Below are 22,078 nucleotides of genomic sequence, written 5' to 3' on the forward strand. Positions count from 1 at the left end.
TACACAAAAGGCAAGGAGTAGAACTCCGCCCGGGATCTGGAAAAATCCAGTGTCGGCCCCCAATTTGTCATCTCCTTGTGTACCCTAGCATACACAGTCATCCCCTGCAGCATAGGCTGCATGCGACCAAATTGCCAGTATACCCGAGGAAGAATAAACCGGTCTACCACATAGGGGGTACGAACCAAAATAAATCTACTCAAAAACAAATATGGCACCTCAAATCCATCCTCGGGCCAAGGCTCACACAGTCAATACAACCTCTACACCATTGTATCCATATCATCTAAGGCCATCTCCAATACTCCAACTTCCCAAGCATCGACTAGGAAGCGACCTGGTTGCACATCATCACATACGGTGCCCCTACTGGTCTGAATCTCTCCCCAATCGGACGAGTCACTTCTATATGCTCCCATGCCCAAATTTGCAGTAGGGTACACCCGGAAGCTAAATTAGCCACATCATCATAAACCACCTGATGGAGCTCATGATATAGGTGAGAAAACAGACATATACCCCAAGCATATTGTATGTGCAACTGCACCATCTATCGTAGAATTTGACCCCATCCAACTGACAACCCATGAGACCTCCTGCCAGGAATCAGGTAGCTACAAATCAAGCCTGACAATACTGAAGGGAGTGGGGCATAACTATCTACCATGTCCTACCAAGCCATTGAGTAACCTGCAATATGTGGATTGCCAAACACCTCCTACAGAGCATCTGTCCCACCAACCTCTTCCACATCATACACGACCAACTCTCCTGTAATCAAAATTTGAAGAATCTGATAGACGTCCTCAAGTGTCACTGTAATCTCACCCATTGGTAAATGAAAGGTGTTGTGCTCGCTGTGCCACCTCTCGGCCAATGCGGTGAGTAGACTCCTATTCTTCTGATAGGGAGGCATGTGCAACAAATGAATGAGACTGCGAGCCTCTATAACTACCAAATCATTGGCAGTCAATCGATCTCTCATCATAAAAGTCTTCGAGTATTTCTCCCGAAGCATGAGAACCTAGCTGGATCTATATTAAAAAAGAGGTATTATATCAGTTTTATCTATCCTAAGCAATCAAGCAATCAACAAACCAACAACACATGCATCTATCAAGTGACGATGGTCACGACATCACACAAGGACTATCCTAACAACCAATCAAGTATCATATCACAAACCAATCAATAAGACTCATAATGCAAACAAGTCTCATATGGAAACCCAACATCATATCGCAAACAGAAACACATCGAAATCAAGTTTCATTTCAATCAAACAAGTATCCTATTGAAGATCATTCAATCAATCAAGAAACACATCAAACTCAAGTTTCATTTCAATCAAACAAGTATTCTATCGAAGATCATTCAATCAATCTAGAAATACATCGAAATCAAGATTCATATCAATCAATCAAGCTTCCTATCACGAATCAATCAACAAGTCCCATATTGAATTTAATTAAATCAGGTCCCATATCGAAACCCAAATCAAGACCTATATCAAAAGACCAAGTATCATATCGAAAACAAGTTCCATATCAACAAAAGACCCATATTGAATTAGGACCCATATTGAAATTTGACTCATATTGACCAAGTTCCATATCAACAAGAGACCCATATCGAATCAAGACCCATATCTAAATTTGGCTCATACTGACCAAGAACCATATCGACTTTGACCCCTATCGAAATTAGGACCCATATCGAATCAAGACCCATAACAACTTTGACCCATATCGAAAACATACCCATATCGACAATAGACCCATATTGACCTTGAGACATATCGATTTTGACCGACTTGATCCATACCAAAATTTGAATCATATCAAACAGACCCATATCAAATTGACTCATATTGACTACACAACATCAACAATTAATTAACGACAAAAATCAATGCAATCAATTCAATTGACACATCGACAGGGTGTAAAAATTTATAGAAAACCTAAAAATCAAAATTACACATGTTGAAAATATCTCAAAATTCAAAAAATTGCCCGCTGTCTCATATGCACAAAAACAGTAATTAAATGCACTACATCAAATGCGTTATTTAATTAATCATATGCGCTATTTAAACAATCAAATGTGCCAAACATTTCATCATATGCACTAAAAAAGTTTTCATATGCACTATGCAATCTATTGTATGCGCTAAACCCCTAATCAGATGCGCTAACTAATTAATTGTATAAGCTACGACATTAATCATATGCATGAAAAGAAAATTCAAATGCATGAAAAGAAAAAGCAAATGCGCTAAAAAATTCAAATATAAAAAAATGCGGAAAAAGCCCTAGAAAAATTCAACTAGAAAAATTGAAAAGTCTTGCAAAAACTTGCAAAATCTAACTTGAAAATTCACAAGAAAGGTTAAAAAATCAAACTCACTGGTGGGCCGTACTCACGTGGCCTCTAAAATCACCGAACTCACTCAAATCAACGAAGATGGTAGGGGGATGCCATTTCTCCTCTCCACTCCATAGCTCCAATTCTCAACTGACAAGTGCACAAATGAGGTGGAAATGGGCCCTTGGAGGCTTATATAGCCCATGTTGACGCAGGCCGTGTGATGCCTCAGTGGACGTGTGGGGCATGCATGCGCTATCCCCACATAGTCCTAACCCCATTTTTACATATCATTTTTGATAAACTCTATCGGGGGATAAATTTTCAAAATCCAAAAAATAAATTTTAAAAAAATCCAAAAAATCCAAAAAATCCAAAAAATCCAAAAAATCCAAAATTTTAAAAATCCAAAAAATCAAAATTTTAAAAAATTCCAAAAAATCAAAATTTTAAAAAATTCGAAAAAATCATTTTTTTTATAAAAATAAAAAAAAAGAATAAAAAAACTGAAAATCTAAAAATTCAAAAATCACCATGCTTCATGATGTTCCCTCGAAAACCACAATTTTTATCAATTTATCACCTGAGGGGGCATATCGACATTATCATATTGAATTTCCATATCGGCTTCACATCAAATCGACATCATCATCGGTCTCATATCAACTGATCAATTTCATATCAACGTCCATATCGAAATCAATTTTTCATATCCAGGGAATCATATCGAGAATTTTGGTGACAACATCATATCAGAAGATATGACAAATTGAGCGTTTTTGTTTGAATCAACATGTGGTCACACGCTGACTCAAAGAGGGGCAAAATGTAGACACCTAAAAATTGCACAATGATTAAAGTGAATTTTATTCATTTAATTATCCCTAATTCTTTCAATTAATTAAATTAAGATTTAATTAATGTCCCTATTCTTCTAATTGACCTTTTAAATCAAATTAAAGATTTGATTAAATCTCCTTCTTCTTGCCTAACCTATTAATTAAACTAAGGTTTGATTAAGTACCCTTAGCCATTTGATTGAATAAATCTTATTTATTTGATTAAAATCCCCTTTTCCCCTTTTGATCAAATTCACATTTAATTGAAAAATCCCTTTGCATTTAAAGAAATCAAAATTTATTTGTAAATCCCCACACTTGCAAAATCCTACAAATGCAAGTTGCATCCCTTTTGGCTAAATTAAATCAATTTAATTTAACTAAAACTCATATTTTCCCTCACCCACTTGCATCCTACATCTCCCACTTGCCTCCATGATCATCCTTCTAGAAACCTCCTAATACCATCCTAATCATGTCCAATCCCCTAATCATGTCCTTTCCCTAAATTTGGGGTGGGGGGCATTTCTCCAAATTTGGAAGAAAGTCTTCAAAATGCATTTAAGACTTTATCTATCTCAACAAGTTAACTTGTTGAGTCTTCCAAACATGTAAGGCTCTTACATAAACCACTAGTAGTTTTCCTCTTTGAGCAAGTTAGCCTCCAAAGTCTTCAAAAGGCATTTAATGCCTCTTACAAGCCCACACCCCTTAGCCATGATGGTTGTCCCTTTAACCATTTTCTCATGTTGCACAAGAGTTTACCTTGGGTAATAGCATGTCTCCTTGGTTAATGACATTATCCAATGATGTCATTGCTTGAGGTTATCCCTAATTGCTTTCTTAGCATCTAATTCTTGTTTAGCATCCTCTCAAGCCCTCTCAAGGTGACATTTATTAGCTTGGGATTGGATTTGGTCTCTCCCATGAATTGATAACTTTCAATCCTAGCCCTTGTTGAGATTGCTCAATCTCAACCATCCATTTCTCTATTTTGCCTATAAATAGAACTCATTTCTTCAATTCAAGGATCCCAATATTGTGCATCAAAATTATAGTCTTTTGCAGGTTATCAAAGGATCTCATAAGTCATCTTCAAGCATCCAAACATTAACATCAATCATCTTTCTCATAGCATTTAGATTCATTATTAGCTCATCTTTTAGCTTAATTCCACATCTTTTCTAGCGTTTCATACTCATATAGCTTAATTAACTCATCTAGCATCATCTTAACTTTCAATTTGGAACTCATCTAGCATCTTAATCATCTAGTTTTTCATTTCATCTTCATCATCTCATCTTAGCATTTCACTAGGATCTTAGTTGCATTCATTTTGATCCTAGAATAATTCTCATAAATATAGTTCTCTAGGTTGTCATCCAAGAGATGAAGTGCTCTTCCAAGTGAGGGCCACCTTGAATCTTAAGGATCTTTAGAGATAGAGGAGCATGAGACATGCTTAGAGTTTAGTTTTTCAAGCTAACTTCTTGGTTTTAAATTATGATTTCTAACCTCTTAACATAATGTTTCATGTGTATGTTTGAGATGTTTTCCCCTCTTGCAGGTTGATACCACATTTCTGGTATACATTAATAATTAGATTTGTTTTAGTATACCAAATTCAAATATTTAACTCCTTAGGATGATTGGGGGAGGATACTTGAGGATATGAAATGAATATCTTTAATTTTTGATACATTGTATATTATTACACAAACTTGTTTTTCTAGCTCTTGGTAGGAAAGGAATAGGTGGGAGTTGGTCAAATTTGAACTTGAAATTTCATTTTGAGAGGGTTGAATGTGTAACTATAGAAATCACTTAGGACATAGAAACAATCATATCAAGGTGGTTAATGGGTACATAGGGATATGTGCACAAATAGGTTAATGTGTGGATTTCATTAACATGTCCATATATATATGGATATATTGGTGAGGTATGAGATACATGTATTAGAATGTGTAAGTGGATAGTTAGATAGCATAGGGAAAGGGACTTGCCTTCGCACAAATATTATAATGTAAATGCATGAAGGTACTCTCAAAATAAGCTAAAAAATAATGGGAAATGATATAGGAATGTAAATTTTATAACATATATTTTAGTCCTACTTTGAGATGTGTTTGAATCTTGGAATTATCATGCATGTCAAAGTAACTCACAAATATGCATGCAAATTAAATGTTTAGACATATGTAATGGGTAACTTTTATAATACAGGAATAAATGCAATTTTAATCTCTTTACTAACAATCATAAAAGAGGGAGGATAAAATTTGCATGTGCGCAAAGTGGTAATCATAGGATTGCAAATTTCACCATTACATTTTGCCCATACTTTGAGGTGAACTTAAAGTATGTTGCACTCACAAACATGCATGGGTAAAAACAGGATAATGAGTCTACTTTTAGTGGAAGTGTCGAGCTTAGAAAAAATATCGATAGGAATGGGTACATGTTTATCTTGAACCTAAACATGTGTTTGTTTGGAATGGGTATGCATTATGGTTTGGGATCCTACTCCTAAATGGATGTCCATCACCAACACATACTTGTTCAAAACTGTATGCGTTTGATAAAGCTATTAATTTTTTTTGCTACTTGCAAGCTTACTTATACTTTTGTTCACACAAAGAGGATAAGTGGAAAGGGCATCTAAAAATGGGTACCTGCATTTACAAAGCTCATCAAACCCTATTCTTCACCTCTTCCCTCCATAATAGGAAATTTGCTACATTTCCAAGTAGGTATGATTGTTGTCTTTTTTCAATTTCTTTTCCATTTTAGGGTTCAAGGCAACTTCATAAACAAATGAAGAGAATGTATGTATTTTTTTTTCTTTTCAGTTGTTCATGAAAACAACATATTGATAAAATATAAGTCAAATTTGACCATAATTCTTTAGTGGATTTTGAGTGCTAGCTAGAATCCTACCATTCAAGCACACCATGAGTATTAAAGAGACTTGGATTGGTTCATGGGTATCATTCTTGACATTAAAAAAACCTAATCTATATTTTTGTCTAACCATATGCAATTTCTCTCTCTCCACTTGAATTATAAGCTTTGAATAGAGTTTTATTTTTCATCCTTAGGTCGGGTTTTAGGGTTGGTTATGACAATCTTATGGTTGAGGTCAACTTGCACCCCTACATGTATATCAAAGTTGTGAATATTGATCTTTATAAGAGTGGAGGTATTTTTTGAAGGAGGGTTCTTATGGATTGACCTTGTTTAATTATTAGCATTTTAAATGGCATATTGTCATAGTAACCTATTTTTATTATGGTCTAAAAAAGATCTTATTTTTTATTAATGCTATTTTTAATCTTATAGTATTCATTCTATAATCATCCTCACCCTATTTTGGTTTGTTGTAGAAAAATAAATTGTAATGTGCCTAACATAATTCATATGGTTATCTCACCTATCCAAAGAATAAGAGGGTTATTTGTGGCTCCATGGCCTAGCCAAGCCTCAATTAATGTTAAATTTATTTTTTAAACAATAAAATATTATGTTTAGCCAATTATAAGTATATATGGTGATATTCTTTGGATGATCCTTCAAGTCTCTCATTTGTTTGGAAATATGATGGTAGTAAATGATCATAAAGTATGTTAAAAGGTATATCATAGTGTTTGACGGGTTTAATTATTTAATTGTATTCTTCTATCCATAATCAATTAAATATTTTTATTTATTTGATGTTACTATTTTATCCTATCATTAATCAAATAATTTTGTTATTTTATTAATTTCTTTCTCATAACTAAATAATTTACAAAAAAGATTTAATTATCTGACACTTCCTTCTCAAAATAAATAAATTCAAATAATTTATTTAATTTTTTTTGCCTCAAATTATTTATCTCCTCCATGCATTTTCCCCTTGCCTTATTCTTCCACCTCATCAATCTGTGTGCATTATAGGTATCACCCTCTATCAATTTTCCTCAACCATTGATCTTGCCATTTAATCTCCACCAATCATCAAATGTAATGTGAGGCATAAAGACAAGACCTTCACTCATTCATTGGTCTTGCCATTTAATCTCCACCATTCATCAAATGTAATGTGAGGCATTAAAATAAGATCTTCACTCATTCATTTCTCAATAGCGCTAGCATTATTAAGACCACTCCTACTACATTTGAGCACCTACACTATAGTAAAATTATCAAGCATCCGCAATCAAGAACTAGAAACTATCAAGAATTTACCAAGCATCTTTCCTTCATCATCATATCATTGTGCAATCATGGTTATGCTATTTTGAAGAGCAATCCACATATCAAAGCATTCAAGAAAATCTCAAGCAATAATGGAGTCTCCCAAGGTCTTTATGTTGTTATTATTGTTTATCATTTGATTTGAGCATAGATCTTAGACTTCATTTTAGGATTGCGTAGATTGCAAGTTTGGATCTTACATTGTATTTTTTTTCCTCATTGTGATTTACATTTTCATACATTCACATTTTGGCATGCTCCTTGATGTTAACAAAAGATTTCACAAGATTTGTGATATTTTTGAAGTTGTAGGTCAGATCCGCGTTTTCAGGCCAATATAGTTTGCATTTGGGTTGATCTACTACAGAGTTGGTATATATGTGACAACTTTTTTGCTTTGCAGATAAGTCTATTTTTGTTTGTAGATCATATCCACGCTTCTGGTAAATTTTGTTGCACATAATCGAAATTGTCGCGCCTATTAATAGTTATTTTAGCATTTGGTAAATCTTGGCATGCTTCTGGTAGCTTTCGCAATGAATTTGGGATCCTATTGTGCTTTTGGTATATTTTTCCATGCCTCTCAGAACACTGATTTTTTTATTTTAGTAACTACTTCATAAAGCCATGCTTTTGGTAAATTTTGTCGTACACTTTTGGTAAATTCTGTTGTACCTTTGGGGAGTTAAGTCGTACTTCTGGTACCATGATTTTGGTTAATATTGCTACAAATCTAGTCTATTCTATGATTCGGTTGTTCAAGCATTAGGGTTTGTTTGATTTGGGATTATTGATCAAAATTTGTCAAACATCTTGTGTTATCTGTTAGATCTGAAACTCTCATTTTTGAACATGATTTTTCTAGGGTTTTCTCTTGTAGCTTGTTGTCCTTTGTGTGTAGAATTTAAAGATCTGAAGGATAAATCCATCTCAGAGCTTTTCGTCAAGGTATTTAAACAAGATTGGAAAGCGTTAAATCTAGGTGCACAAGTTCTAAACCCTCTCTTTTGTATTCCATGTGATCATAGTCTTCGTTATCATTATAAAATCATTGCTTGTTCTTGTGCTTGTTGACTTCCACAAATTAAAATTGGTCTTAAAATTAACCATACACATTTGGATTTGGGCTTTATGCTCTCCGCACATCCTAGTGCGAAATTGAGTGCACCAAAAATAAATGATCTCGCCTTTTCTTTTTAGGGGGCCTCCCTAAGGAAAAGATCACTCTAGGGGATGATCTCAACTCTAATTTTTCGACAAAGTATAAATAGTGGAGGTTGAATTGAAAGAAACACCTCTTGACAGTGGAATAATATCAATCTAGGCCAAGCCTCTAAGAACTTTATACCTTAGATAAGTGAAGGCAGAGAGTGGGTTACGCTTTTTTCCCAGCTATTTTTCAATGTTCCATTTAATCTATAGATTGAGTCCTCAACATGTCCTTGTGGTATATAGAAGATTCCCCTAGTTGAGCTTATAAAGCCTATAGTTGAACTTTTTGGCCATCATTTCTTGTACATGAAAGGATTGATACTTCCACTTGAGTATGCTTGTTGGTATGCTTTATGTGTTTGAGTGATTAAATATCCTTCCCCACTTGAACCCAAAAGGGGACATAAATCCAAATTGATCCATAGGTAATGTGTTTTCTTTTTCATTTTTTGAATGTATGCCTACACATGTATCAAAGTTCAAAGAAGTAAAATCATAAATTCTGAAAAATAATCAAGTTCAATCAAATTGCATTTGTGGATCTAAGAGTGTAAGCATTTTGCATTTTCTATTCATGCACTAAAGTTAATTGAATCGAGTCACTTTTCAAGTCAAAATATTTTGCCAAAAACTCAAAACCTTTGTCAAAATTGAAAATGATAAGAAACCACGCTTCTAGCATATACTGTCATGCTTCTAACACATAGTGTCACACTTGTAGCATATAGTGGCATACTTTTGACATATAGCATGATGCTTCTAGCACATAGTGTTGCACTTTTGACATATAGCACTGTGCTTCTGGCACATAGCGTCACACTTTTGGCACATAGCTTCATGCTTTTAATTAAGCATCAATCTTTCAAAAAAAATAAATTCAAGTACAAAAATTAGATCTTTTCATAATCATTTTTGTTTTTCAAATTATCAAACTTGAAACAAAAACTTAAACAATTCAAAAACTTGGAAACTTGGATAAAAAAATGCATATCTTGATAAGATTTGGAAAACAAGATAAGGATCTAAGAAGTTCGCCATGTCATTTCTTAAATGCATCAAGTCTAACTTGGATCTCCTCTCTTTTTATTGTCATTTTCATTTTGTCTTTTTATCTTGGTCTCACAAGTTAATTTCAAGTTGAAGAGCTATATTTTATCTTTGGCGAGTATAATGACTTCCGAGTCTTTGTCTAGTCTTGAGTTGGTGTATTTTAGTTTTTATCAATTTTCTTGGACTCACGAGGCTAGTTCAAGTAATCTTTTATCTTTTCTTTATCATTTTGGAGATCTAGCTTAACTTTGACCACTTTTGGCTTTGAAGCAACAAGAATCTTTCATCTATATCAAAGTATCCAATCACATGAAAGCCACAAAATTACAACATAAGAAAAAAATGGAATCACAATAGCTTGAGTTAAACATTCCAAATTCTCTAGGAGGAACTCAATACCCATTTGGAATGCCTCCCATTTTATCTCAAAGAAATTATTCACAAGTTGAACACACAACCCTATGGGATCCTCCTTTTGAAGAAGATGAACAAAAAGAACCGACATTAGGAAATATAAGAGAATTTGAAAAGACCCTAAAGGTATGAAAGTGTTATAATTGATCTTTAATTCAAATGCTAGTTACTATTTTGGGTTGCTAGCTCAAAGGGCTATCAAGTTACCTTATGAGTTTGATGCCTCCACTATCATAGATCAACCTATACCAACCTAACCTTTCCCATGACATCTTCCACTCCTCAATCCATAGGCATGTCCATTTCACAAAATCCTCCACAAGTGACCCAAGTGAAATCCCAGCTTCAATCCTCATCCATAGCACAACAAACCACATCCCACATTGTTTCCACATACCAACAAAGTCAGCCAATTGTCTCTCATGCCTCAACTTACCAATAAAGTCAAACAATGGCTTCCCAAGCCTCAACTTATCGACAAACCTAACTAATGACCTGTCATACACATGCCTACCAAAATTACATTTCACCTACTCAAGTCCTTGGATCCACTTACTTTCCACCTACTCAATCTGTTGGTTTCACTTACATTCCACCTAATCAACCTCTTGGCTCTACTTACATCCCACAAAGTCAATCGCCTATTTATACCTATAACTTCAACTCATTCCCACTAAACCGCTGAGTGACTTGGTATCTCAATTACAAAGCTTGCAACAAAAGATGACAACTATGGAACTAGGAATGTTCACTAAGAAGAGATACACATTGGAGGACACATGCTTCTATCATTTTGATAGATCCATAGCTATGATATCTTTTCCCCAATAGTTTGAGGTTCCTAAAATTGACAAGTATAGAGGAAAAGGTGATTCTCACGAGCATGTAAGAGAGTTTTATCTAGCTTGCATGGTGGTAGCTTACAATGACACTTATCTTATGCACCTTTTTCCAAGGAGCATGAGAGGTCAATCTATTGAGCGGATTTCACATCTACTACATGGGATCAAGTCCTTTCATGAGTGGGAAGAAAAAAATGTGTCACTTTTCATACAACATTAAACAGTTCAATGATTGATTTGTGCAACACAAAATAAAGAAATGGGGATACATTTTATTCTTTCTGACAATTATGGAAGAACATAGCAAGAAAGTACCCTTAATATATTCTTTAAGCTCAATTTGTTAACATATTTTTCAAAACTTAAACCAAGTGATGGTCTTTCATTTGCAAGTTCAATGTGTTGATACATTTAATGAGATCATTAAAAAGGAGATAAATATTGAGAAGTAGTAGCTACTACAGGAATGTTTCCAATGATGATGTAGTAGCTATTCAAACTCCATCCAACATATCAATAAACACACAAGATATTACCCTTTCTAGACAAAATAACACTAATAGAAGAAAATTCACTCTCCTCGGAGAATCCTTTGAAAGTGCTTAACAAAAACTTGTTTAAGCTAAAATGATTACATTACCCGGAGTGATAAATCAAGAACCAATAGTAAAACCACCTTGGTATAAACAAAATTAATTTTGTGACTATCATAGAATCAAAGGACATAAAAATTTAGATTGTGTGAAATTGAAACATCCGATTCAAGACCTCATGGACAATTTGGTGATGTTACTATTGAAGACCCTCCTCCCACAACAAATAGTGATCTTAATACATTAAAGGATCCACTCTCTAAACATGAAAAATAATATTCTTCTAATAAGGGTAGCTCCTCCAAGAATGTTGATTGTTCAACCATTGCCTATGATTACAACGTAGCTTGTCTAGAACAAGTTAAACCTTCCATAGAATCAAATGACCTATTTTGAAATCCATATCAAAGTATCCCTTACAAGTCAACAACATGTAAAGATAAGATGTTAAATCAAGATCAAAGTATCTTTTTGTAGTGTTGTAAATTGTAACCCCTTACAGTTTGACACTCCTTTTTGTGTTATTTCCTTAGTGTGTATCCTCTTAGCTCTTTTCCAAGCCTATTTCTAGCTCTACACTGCTAACTAAAGTTATGTGATGATATGGTGATCTAGGTCTTTGTCCTGAACCTGTGTACATTGGCTCCACCTGTGATTCACCCCTCCTAGGCACTATAGTCCCCCTAGTTTGGGCCCATTTAAAATATTTTGGTGTAGTAGTTCTCAAGTTGGCCTTAACATTTGTACACTAAAATTGGTTCATTTGATCAAATTTTATTGTTGATAAATGATTGTGGGGGTTGCAAGGGGGTATCCCCCTTGTGGGGTCCAAGGGGAATGATTCCCTCAATCGAGGGTGCAAGGGCTGTGCACCTTGATAGAGGTTCAAGTGAAATGCCCACAAAAGCCACATTTTAGGTATGATTTAAGATTCTAAATCTTGACTATTTATCATTAGGTCATAGATCTAACAATGGATATTTTGTGTTCTTTTCTTACCCTAGAAGGAAACCTTATTATACAAGGGCATTGTATTATGACTGTTTATTGTGATTGTATTTTGTGTGTTTGGTAGCTATTGGGTTGCTTCTGGATCTTCATCGGTGATACTCCTATGAGAAATTTTCTTTACAAGTGTATTGCAATTTGTTGTTGATTTCAAAATAATATATTGGACAACTTAAATGGAGTGTGGTTTTTTTCTCCCAAAAGGGTTTTCCCCATGTAAATCACTATGTTGTGGTATGCATGCTATTTATATTTATTTTTGCTAAGTTTCTATAACTATTATAAAGATCTATAAAGTTTTGTATAACCCCGTGCTCAAGGTTGGTGTAGGAAGTTGTTTTGCTACCCTAACTTCCTTACAAATACTGAAAAAAAGTTTTGTAATTAAAGGAAGGAGGTAAAGGTTTTGAGGTGTCTATGTGATGGATATGGGGAAGCTTCATAAAAATTTTGTTAATCAATTGAAGCATAATGGAATGTAAAGAATTGGAAAGGGGTATGAAGTTGCTATGTTTGAATGGTTTAGAAGAAAAGTGAGTTCAACAAGGGGAGTTGTGGCTACAACTTGAGATTAATATGGTTGGAGGAATTAATGTTGTTGATTTTAATGAATCTTTTTTTTTTTAATTCTAAAGCATTGAAATGTTTGATGAGCATCTTTGGTCCTATCAACTGGAGTCAAATATGAAGAGGCTCCATATTGACTAACCTCAAGTTGATATTGGCAAAGTGTTGTGCATAAGTGTATGAAAGATGAATATTAAAAATAAATTATTTTTCTCTAATTTCTTTTTGAAAATGATTAATAAACACTCTTTCATTATTAGCATTAGGGATAGGATTGACAATTTGAGTATACAAATGTCAATATCTACCAATAAAATCAAATAATTTTTCTTCAGCACCTTGTTTGCAACACAATAAATCAGTCAATGTTACTTGTGGCCTAATATTATTTTTAAAATGTTGCAAGAATGAATATACCAATTGCTAAAAGTTAACAATTGAATTAGGAAATGAGAAAACCATTCCAAAGTGGTATCTTTTAAGGTTCGAGGGGCGATCTTTTCAAGAATATTTTTTGTCATAGAATAAGTTGTTGCATAAAGCAGTAAATATTTTCTTATGACTATGGGGGTCAACTTTTCCATTATATTTCTCCAAATGAGGGACCTCAATATTTTGTGGGAGTAGGTTTTGAAGGATCTCAATAGAAATTGGGGTACTTATGATATATGTAGAGATAGCAAATTGGGATTGGGTTATGCAGGCCAATTATTGTTGTAAGGATGAAAGATTTTGCAATAAATGCTTTATGGTACCTTATTTGATGAATTGAAATGGGAAAATTTGGATTATAATGGAGGATTTGAAGGTATAGTATGGTAGGTAGGTGCAACATTGTGGTAGGTGGGTGGAGGAGATGGTTGATGCATGTTTTGAGAAACAAAAGGGATATTGGTTGAAGGTGGAACATAAGAATATTGTTGATAGGACTCCCCCCACTACTAACATGGATAATATAATCATTTTGTGCAATGGTAGTAGCCATAATATAGAATGTGTAAGTAGAAAAAAATGGCTATAGATGTAGGCATAGGTATGGATATCTCAACTTGGGTTGAAGGAGTAGAATGCCCAAGCATTTATGCACAACTAGATAGCTTCATAGTGTTGTCATCCACTATGTGAGCTATACCCCACAAAACTTCCACATGGTGTTCATAATTTTGAATCAACTTCCTTAAACCTTCAATTAATGGGGCCGCCTCTCCAGCCAAGTGTTCTTGACTCACAAATTGTTGAGGATCATCTAATTGCTTATCAATATTTCCCAATTCCTCATTAGAAACTTCTATTGAAGGGTCATCCTCATCATGAGAAGCACGAGGGGAAGGATTATAAAAAATGTAGACAAGGTAGGTGCTGGATTAAGAGAAGATGAGGCACCCAAGATCCTAGGTGGGAATAAGTTAACATTCATCTTACTTGCTCAACACCATTATTATTAAAACCATCCAAGAAGCCATGAGTCTATAACTTCTTCTTGCAAGGATATTGAATTGTGAATAATGAGTTATGAAACCCATGTACATAGGTAAAAGCTCCAACGAAACACAATTGGTTGTAGGAAAGAAAGAAGAAAGGCTAAAGGCAAAGGAATTGGTTTATGCTTTCAATTTACCTTTTATACAATTGTGAATAATAATGCAAGAAACTAACAAATGGTAGAAAATTATGGCAATGAAACGAGTGATTAAACAATGCAATACAACAATGAAATGATCAATTAACCACCCATTTAAGTAATATCAACTAGTAAATAATGGTTAATCAATGAATATAAGATCATAAAAGATGAATTTTATAAATTAATGTCTCTAAATTTGAAAATTTTATGCAGTTAAACTCAGATTTGAACATCAAAATTGAAAATTATGCAAGCTATGTCAATTTCACCAAAATAAAATATGGTGGAAAATGAGTGTTCACTAGCTTAAACATGCAAACTAGGAATCATTTTCACACCATACTTTCATATGAGAATAACCAATCAGGCTCAATGTCAACCCTTAGGAGAGCTAAGAACTTTGATTAATTGTTCCCATTTTGATCGATATGATTAGATATGACTATGATAATAGATGATGCAAGAACTAGGAAAAATGCTAAAAAACTGACAAGATTCAACATAAATAGATTGAAATAGATCAGAAAGAAAGCATATAAGTACAAATATAGAAAGGATATATCAAAAGAAACCTATCTTTGAAATATGAGCCTGAAAATTTTACTAAGTATGTTATGTACCCTAGACTCATTCACGGAGGAACACATAAATTGATCATGATTGCTAAACTTGAATGCTTGGATACTTGAGTTTAGATCTCTCCTATAGTGCCTTGAAGATGTCTAATTATATTTTTCAATTGGAGTGATAAGAGAATGAATTCTTATAGAGATATGTTCAAATGAGGGGGAGGGAGTTGTATTTATACACAACTCACATGGTTCAAGTTTAAATTTCAAAGAAAACCAACATCGGGGAGCACTTTCCCAATCTAGTTTTTCCCAACCATTAGAAGTTTAAATTTTGGCTAGCAAAGGCTGGACTAGGGTGTTAGGTGCCATATTATAGGAGGTCTATAATGCTAGGTGCCATAGTCCTGTCTTTCAGAGCCAAAACCAAGGTAAGTGAACTCAAGGTTGTGTTGGTCTTCCAAAATTGGCAATGGATTGAGCACAATTAGTCATGAATCAAGGACATGAGGAAAAACTACCAAAGCGAGCCCAAAATGCATGTGATATTGTAGAGGGATACGATTTATGACACTAAACAAACAAACATACACAAACAAACACATATGCACACACATAGAGAGACATATATTCATAGGCATATGTACACACACATAAATAAAAATAAACACACATATACACACACATATGAGAGTATAAATAAAAAATACAAGTAGGAACGTTGATAGTTCAACTAAGAACTAGGTAACATTGTGATGAAGAGTACTCTCCCTCATGTACCCAAAAATACAGAACAACTACAAGATTCATAGAAGCATAAACTAATAAGATTCATAGAACAACTACAAGATTAAGTAGTTAATAAGATTGTAAATAAAATGGCATTGGCTCGTGGCCTTTGGTTATGTAAGGTCAAAGAATTGGATCATATCAACATTGAAAGTGATTCCCTGCTCTGCATAAATGTTGTAAAGAAGAGAGACATACCGATTTGGAAACTAAAATTATGGATTCAAAAGATTTGGGAGTGCTTGGAAATGATGGTGGATTTCATGATTTCACATATGTATTAGGAGGCCATCGGGCTAGCCGATTGTTGGCAAACTGTGGGGTGGCTTAGGAAGTTGTTGAGGCGGTGGACCGAATGGATGGCATATTGTTAGAGGATGACAATTGAAGGTTATCTTTGGTCGCATATCCCATGGTTTCTGGTGGTACGTTGACTGGCTTGTCTGTCAGAGATATATGATAGTTTTGATTAAAAAAGCTGCGTTAACTAGGGTGATGACCCTTTACATAGTCTAAGACTATCGAAAAAACCAAAATTTTAAACAAACTAGGCATGCGAAGAAAGCCTGCAAAACATTACAAACTCAACCCCAATCGAGGGGGAATAGAGACATCCGACCCCACTAAGGGGAAGAGGTGGGGGGGAGAGAGGATTTCCCTTTTAGTCATCAATGAACCACCGTCCAAGCAATAGAGTCATTAGGGTCCATAAGATGTAGATCATTCGGTAGGGAGTCAGCAGAGGGTGGACCAGAAGGGATCTCCGTAGACTACAAGGGGGCCACAGAAGATTGGATTGGAGTAGTGATAATAGTAGCTTCTAGAAATAGGGGGTCTGACAGCAAATCAGGTTGGGTAGCACCCGAATCGTCAGGAAGTCCCTCCGGAGCGTAGACCGTTAAATTGTCTAGAGTAGCATCCTTCCACCAGGTGGGAATCCCTCGTCGACGAGAAAATGAGCAGTCCGAGGCCAGATGGCTAGTGGCGAAGCATTTTTGGTAGCAAAAGGGGAGGCCCTCGAAATCAAGTGGTTGTGTCCAAGGCCAGTCCCCAACCACGAGGACCACATCACCAGGGAGTGGTGAAGTAACATCAATATAAACTAATATACGGGCCAAAGTGGAGAGATATATGATAGTTGATAAGGCTTGAGGTTGGGAGTTTTTGGAGGTGTCTTCTTCTTCAAGATCTCATGAACTCGAAAGGTTCTCTTGGATCAAAATCTACTATTGGGGCTCAAGCTCATTTTGGCTCCATTAGATTTTAAATTTTTGTCCTCTATTACAATAGGTGGAGACATGTTGTAGCTTTAGCATCTGATGCTTGTGCACAGAGGAGATGGTGACTGCTTAAGTGAGTAGATTGTTCAAAAGTAAGGGTGAGGCTACCACTGTTGATGTGATTGTGAAGATTGTAGGGGCCAAAAAATGGTCTAAGGGACATGTGCACATTGAAGCCACCTATGAGACATTCCTATTTCCTATCTAATGCGATTTCTTGGGGATCAAAATATGCTCACCATAGGGTGTTTAAGTGAAACAAAGTGGTGGTGAAATCTGTTCTTCTATTTCGTTGCTCATGATTTGAGGGTTAATCACTAAAAACATTGATTCTGAGGCCATCAATAAGAAACAAGTCACTAATCAAGATTTGCAAATCTACATGAAAGGCAGTGAAGATGGTTCCTTGAATGCTTTTGGTTAGTTTATTAGTCAGCATGGTGATCATTTCCCATCATCAAATAGAAATGTTGTATGAATGTGTCGTGGGCATGATGTACATAATGGATCAACTTTTGTAATCTTGTTCAGTTATTGATATAAAGGAAGCTACTTCCTTGGCAGTGCTTATCTATTAAATAAAAGAGTTGTAAATAAAATTTATTTTTTGTATAAATATTTTTAGAAAGATGTCTTTTAAATTATATTTGAGTAACATTTTTTTAACTGTTATCTTTTTTTTGTTATAAGTTTTGATTAAAAATTATTTTAAAAATCTTTTTTCTTCATATATATGACAAGTAAGGGGTCCATTTTCAATATACAAGTGGATTTGATTTTTATTATTCTTATGAGTCCAATGATTCTGATCTAGTTTCATTGTTCAATCTTTTTTAAGCATTATTAGCCTTCTAGTCTCATATCTAAGACATGTCAACTAATTCTTAGCTGAACTATGAATTTTTTTTTTACATTTTTATTTCTTCTATCATATATACATGTATATGTATATGTATACATGTGTATACATACACATATATGTATATGTATATGTATACATGTGTATACATACACATATATGTATATGTATTGAAGGCCACAAATATAATTAAATTCTCACACATTGTGTTCTCCGCTACACTCAAACTTGTCTACATGATTATCTTCCTTTTTCTTCTCAAAATTCTTTTGATATCTTCATTAGTATTTAAACACTTTTACATATTAATATCTTATTTATTTCATCCACTTTTCCATCCTATTTCATCCACTTTTCCTTTCTTTCTCCTTTTAACTTTTCTTCCATTGTCATTTTTCACTAACAATGAGATTCCATACTCTCCATTCTCTTCACATAATTTTGTATTCTAATTAAAATCAATATTTGCAAGAAAATTCTCTACTTTAATTTTGAGAATGCTTATGATTGAATACTTTAAAATCCTCTCCATTTATCTTTTCAATTCCGACGTGTTAGATGCCCATCTCCACATCAAAACTTTACATCCATTTCATTTCTGACGTGTTTAGACATCAATCGACAAATAACGTTCCACGTCGAACATTTCTTGCAAAAAAATAATATCACGGGTGACATATTGCCAAACCTCTGCAATTTCTGCATGCGTCCTCCATCTTAAATTATAATGAACTCCACAAAATTTTGGACAATAATTCGTGCCAGTCCAGTGAAACTCTGTTCATTGTTGGCCGTCTCCATGTCTGGACTTAAAATCTTAATGACTCATATCTTGTTTTTAGCTGACTATCTGACTTTCTCAGAAATAAATTATAAATCCTCCCCCAACATCGATCTTCCCTCAATCAATCCAATATGGGGAGAGGTCTAATTTGGGTAGTGTGTGTTTTAGTCTATTGTTTTGCAGAGGTGGGTTTTTGTAGTTTAAATGTTCCACCTCCTCTGCCAGTTTTGCCAGTGCCGAGTGCAAGTCAGCTGAAATGGCAGCAGAGAGAAATGGTTATGTTTATGCACTTCGGTGTTAATACATTCACCAATAATGAATGGGGAACAGGGAAAGAGGATCCTAAGTTGTTCAATCCCAAGGGGCTTGATGCAAATCAATGGGCCACAGTGGCCAAGGAGGCTGGATTTTCTCTCCTTGTTTTGACTGCCAAGCACCATGATGGCTTCTGTCTCTGGCCTTCTGCATATACAAATCATTCGGTGAAAAGCAGCCTGTGGGAAAATGGAGGAGGAGATGTTTTGAAGGATCTATCAGAGGCAACCAGGGCCCAAGGCCTGGATTTGGGTGTGTATTTGTCTCCCTGGGATCGTTTTGAGCCTTTCTATGGGAAAGAGGTGCAGTACAATGAATTCTATTTAGGGCAGCTGCAGGAGCTTCTCACCAAGTAAGAACTTTAACTCATATGAATATTTTGTAATGCAAAATTTTATTTCAATCTCAAAGTTGTCTATGCTTCACGTGTTTTTATTGAACTCGTAAGCATTGTAAATAAATGGCAGGTATGGCCCCGTATCAGAAGTATGGTTTGATGGAGCCAAAGGAGATAACACAACGATGACATACTTGTTCTCCGAGTGGTTTGCCATTGTTAAAGAGTTGCAGATATATGCAAACATATTCTCAGACGTAGGACCAGGCGTCAGATGGGTGGGGAACGAAGATGGGGAAGCAGGATTAACCTGTTGGTCCACCATCAATAGCTCTTCCTATCACATTGGCCAAGCAGGCACTGAGGGGTAAGAATAAATATAAATATGAAACAACATATCACAGCTGATTTGGACTATTCTCTGTTTTAAAGTTGCTTGGTACTAAACAACAGTAAGTTGTTTTCCTGCAGGTATTTGAACACTGGAGACCCATATGGAACGGATTGGATTCCTCCAGAATGTGATGTATCCATCAGGACAGGGTGGTTTTGGCACTCGGATCAGAAACCCAAATCGCTAAGTCAATTGCTGGATATCTACTACACTTCAGTGGGGAGAAACTGCCTTCTTTTGCTCAACATACCGCCAAACACAACTGGCCTTCTGTCTGGAGAAGACGTAGAAAGAGTAATGGAATTCGGTAAGGCCATAAAAACCATTTTTTCTGTGGATTTGGCTGCTTCAGCTTCTGTCACAGCAAGTAGCGTGAGAGGGCCAGCCTTCAGCCCTAGCAATGTATTGAGCAACGATCTTTGGACTTACTGGGCACCCAAGGATTTGGGGAGCAACGAAAAATCTCATTGGATAGAACTGAAAGTTGAAGAGGCTGTTGAATTTAACGTTGTGAGGATTCAGGAGAGCATAGGACTGGGGCAAAGGGTAATGGAATATGGGGTTTATGCATCGGGTGGTGATGAGAAGAAAATGATGCTTGTGAGTAATGGGACTACAATTGGGTACAAGAAGCTTCATAGACTTGAAAAGCCTGTGAAAGCTATTACGGTTTCACTATTTATTTGGAAGTTCAAAGGGGATGTGCCACTTATTTCTTCTTTTGGCCTGCATTTTGATCCATTTTACAATGCAGTTTCGCCATGAATGTTCTTGAGAAATTTATTTTGCTTCCAAAGTAGTGTTAGTAAAGAAAGTTTAATTTACGTTTATTATTGTTACGACTATAAGTCGTTATGTTGTAAATGAACTCCCCTTTCTATATATATATTTTTAAATTTAAATTGTAATTTATTTCACATTTTTATTTAAAAAAAATAAAAAAATTCAATTTACTCCATAGCTGTGTGAATAATTTTTATTTAGAAATTTCATCTATTTTGTTTTAGTCTTTAAACTTAATTAAATAATGAAATTTTGTGAATTTTAGTTGTGTGAAGCATTTTACTATTTATATTATAAAATTGTTAAATATTATTTTTTTGAGTTTGTGTCAATTGAATTTTAATAGTTTTTTATGTAATAAATTAAATTAAAAATGAAATTTTTTTATATTTCACCTGAGATATATTAATTTAAGTGGAATGATATAATAGTCACTATTTGATTTTTCTTAAATATATTATTCTCTAAAAAATAGATTAAATTTCTTAGATCAATATTTTTTAAGTGTTGCAATGAGTAGATCTTTCCTTATAAATTAAGTAAAATTTTTATCAAATGATTTGTAAAGAGGATTTAAAGATGATTAGGAGGTGTGGAACATCTCTCTACACTTTGGTTTAGATTCTAAATACCAAAGCTAATTGGAAAATTAAGTTTAATGAGTTCATCACTTGTTATAGGGGCAAATGTGAGAAATAACGTGGATGCACAAAATCCAATAGAAAATACCTATCCATGTTGAAAAATATGCAATATTATTATGCAATAGACACATACTAGCAAAATTGATAAATTTATCCTATTACAAATAATGAACACAAATTGAAGGGGTTTTTAAAATTCAAATATTACTTTTCATATCTCTTCCTCAAGTTTGGTGCCTTTAACATCTCATGCATCCTACATGAGCTAGATTACAAATTGATCATACCCTTCACATAAATCAAGAACTCTTGGGCCCATGACATATGTGTCCTCTACGTAGACTTCATGTTGAGGGGATTTATATTTCACAATATGTAGATTGATGCCTCAAAATATTTTATACACCTCTCAATAGGTTTTTCATGCCTTTTTCTTTGTTCACACATCCATTATCAAGGTTTGTGTGGCCTTTGTGAGAATTTTTATGGCCTACTTAAAAAAAAATGATAAAGATCATCTAATATGGTCGTAGATTAGCCTTTGGATTTTTGGTGATTACTTTCTTATA

General features: G+C 34.6%; 1 protein-coding gene across 1 annotated transcript; it reads left to right on the forward strand.

Moving 5' to 3' along the window:
* Positions 1-838: 838 nt before the first annotated feature.
* LOC131062938 (putative alpha-L-fucosidase 1) lies at positions 839-20,847 on the forward strand. Its single transcript, XM_057996686.2, has 4 exons — positions 839-881; positions 19,220-19,703; positions 19,819-20,055; positions 20,160-20,847. Exons 1-4 carry the CDS (start codon positions 839-841, stop codon positions 20,845-20,847), a joined length of 1,452 nt encoding a protein of 483 aa, XP_057852669.2.
* The last annotated feature ends 1,231 nt before the right edge of the window (positions 20,848-22,078 follow it).

This window comes from Cryptomeria japonica, chromosome 5 (assembly GCF_030272615.1).
Source record: "Cryptomeria japonica chromosome 5, Sugi_1.0, whole genome shotgun sequence".
NCBI classification, from domain to species: domain Eukaryota; kingdom Viridiplantae; phylum Streptophyta; class Pinopsida; order Cupressales; family Cupressaceae; genus Cryptomeria; species Cryptomeria japonica.

What these genes read in the sequence shown, in the direction of transcription:
- LOC131062938 (XM_057996686.2), top strand. Translation starts at nt 839, where the DNA reads ATGAAAGGTGTTGTGCTCGCTGTGCCACCTCTCGGCCAATGCG. An exon ending in CTGCAGGAGCTTCTCACCAA is followed by an intron (nt 19,704 to 19,818) that starts GTAAGAACTTTA and finishes AATAAATGGCAG; the next exon opens with GTATGGCCCCGTATCAGAAG. An exon ending in GGCCAAGCAGGCACTGAGGG is followed by an intron (nt 20,056 to 20,159) that starts GTAAGAATAAAT and finishes GTTTTCCTGCAG; the next exon opens with GTATTTGAACACTGGAGACC.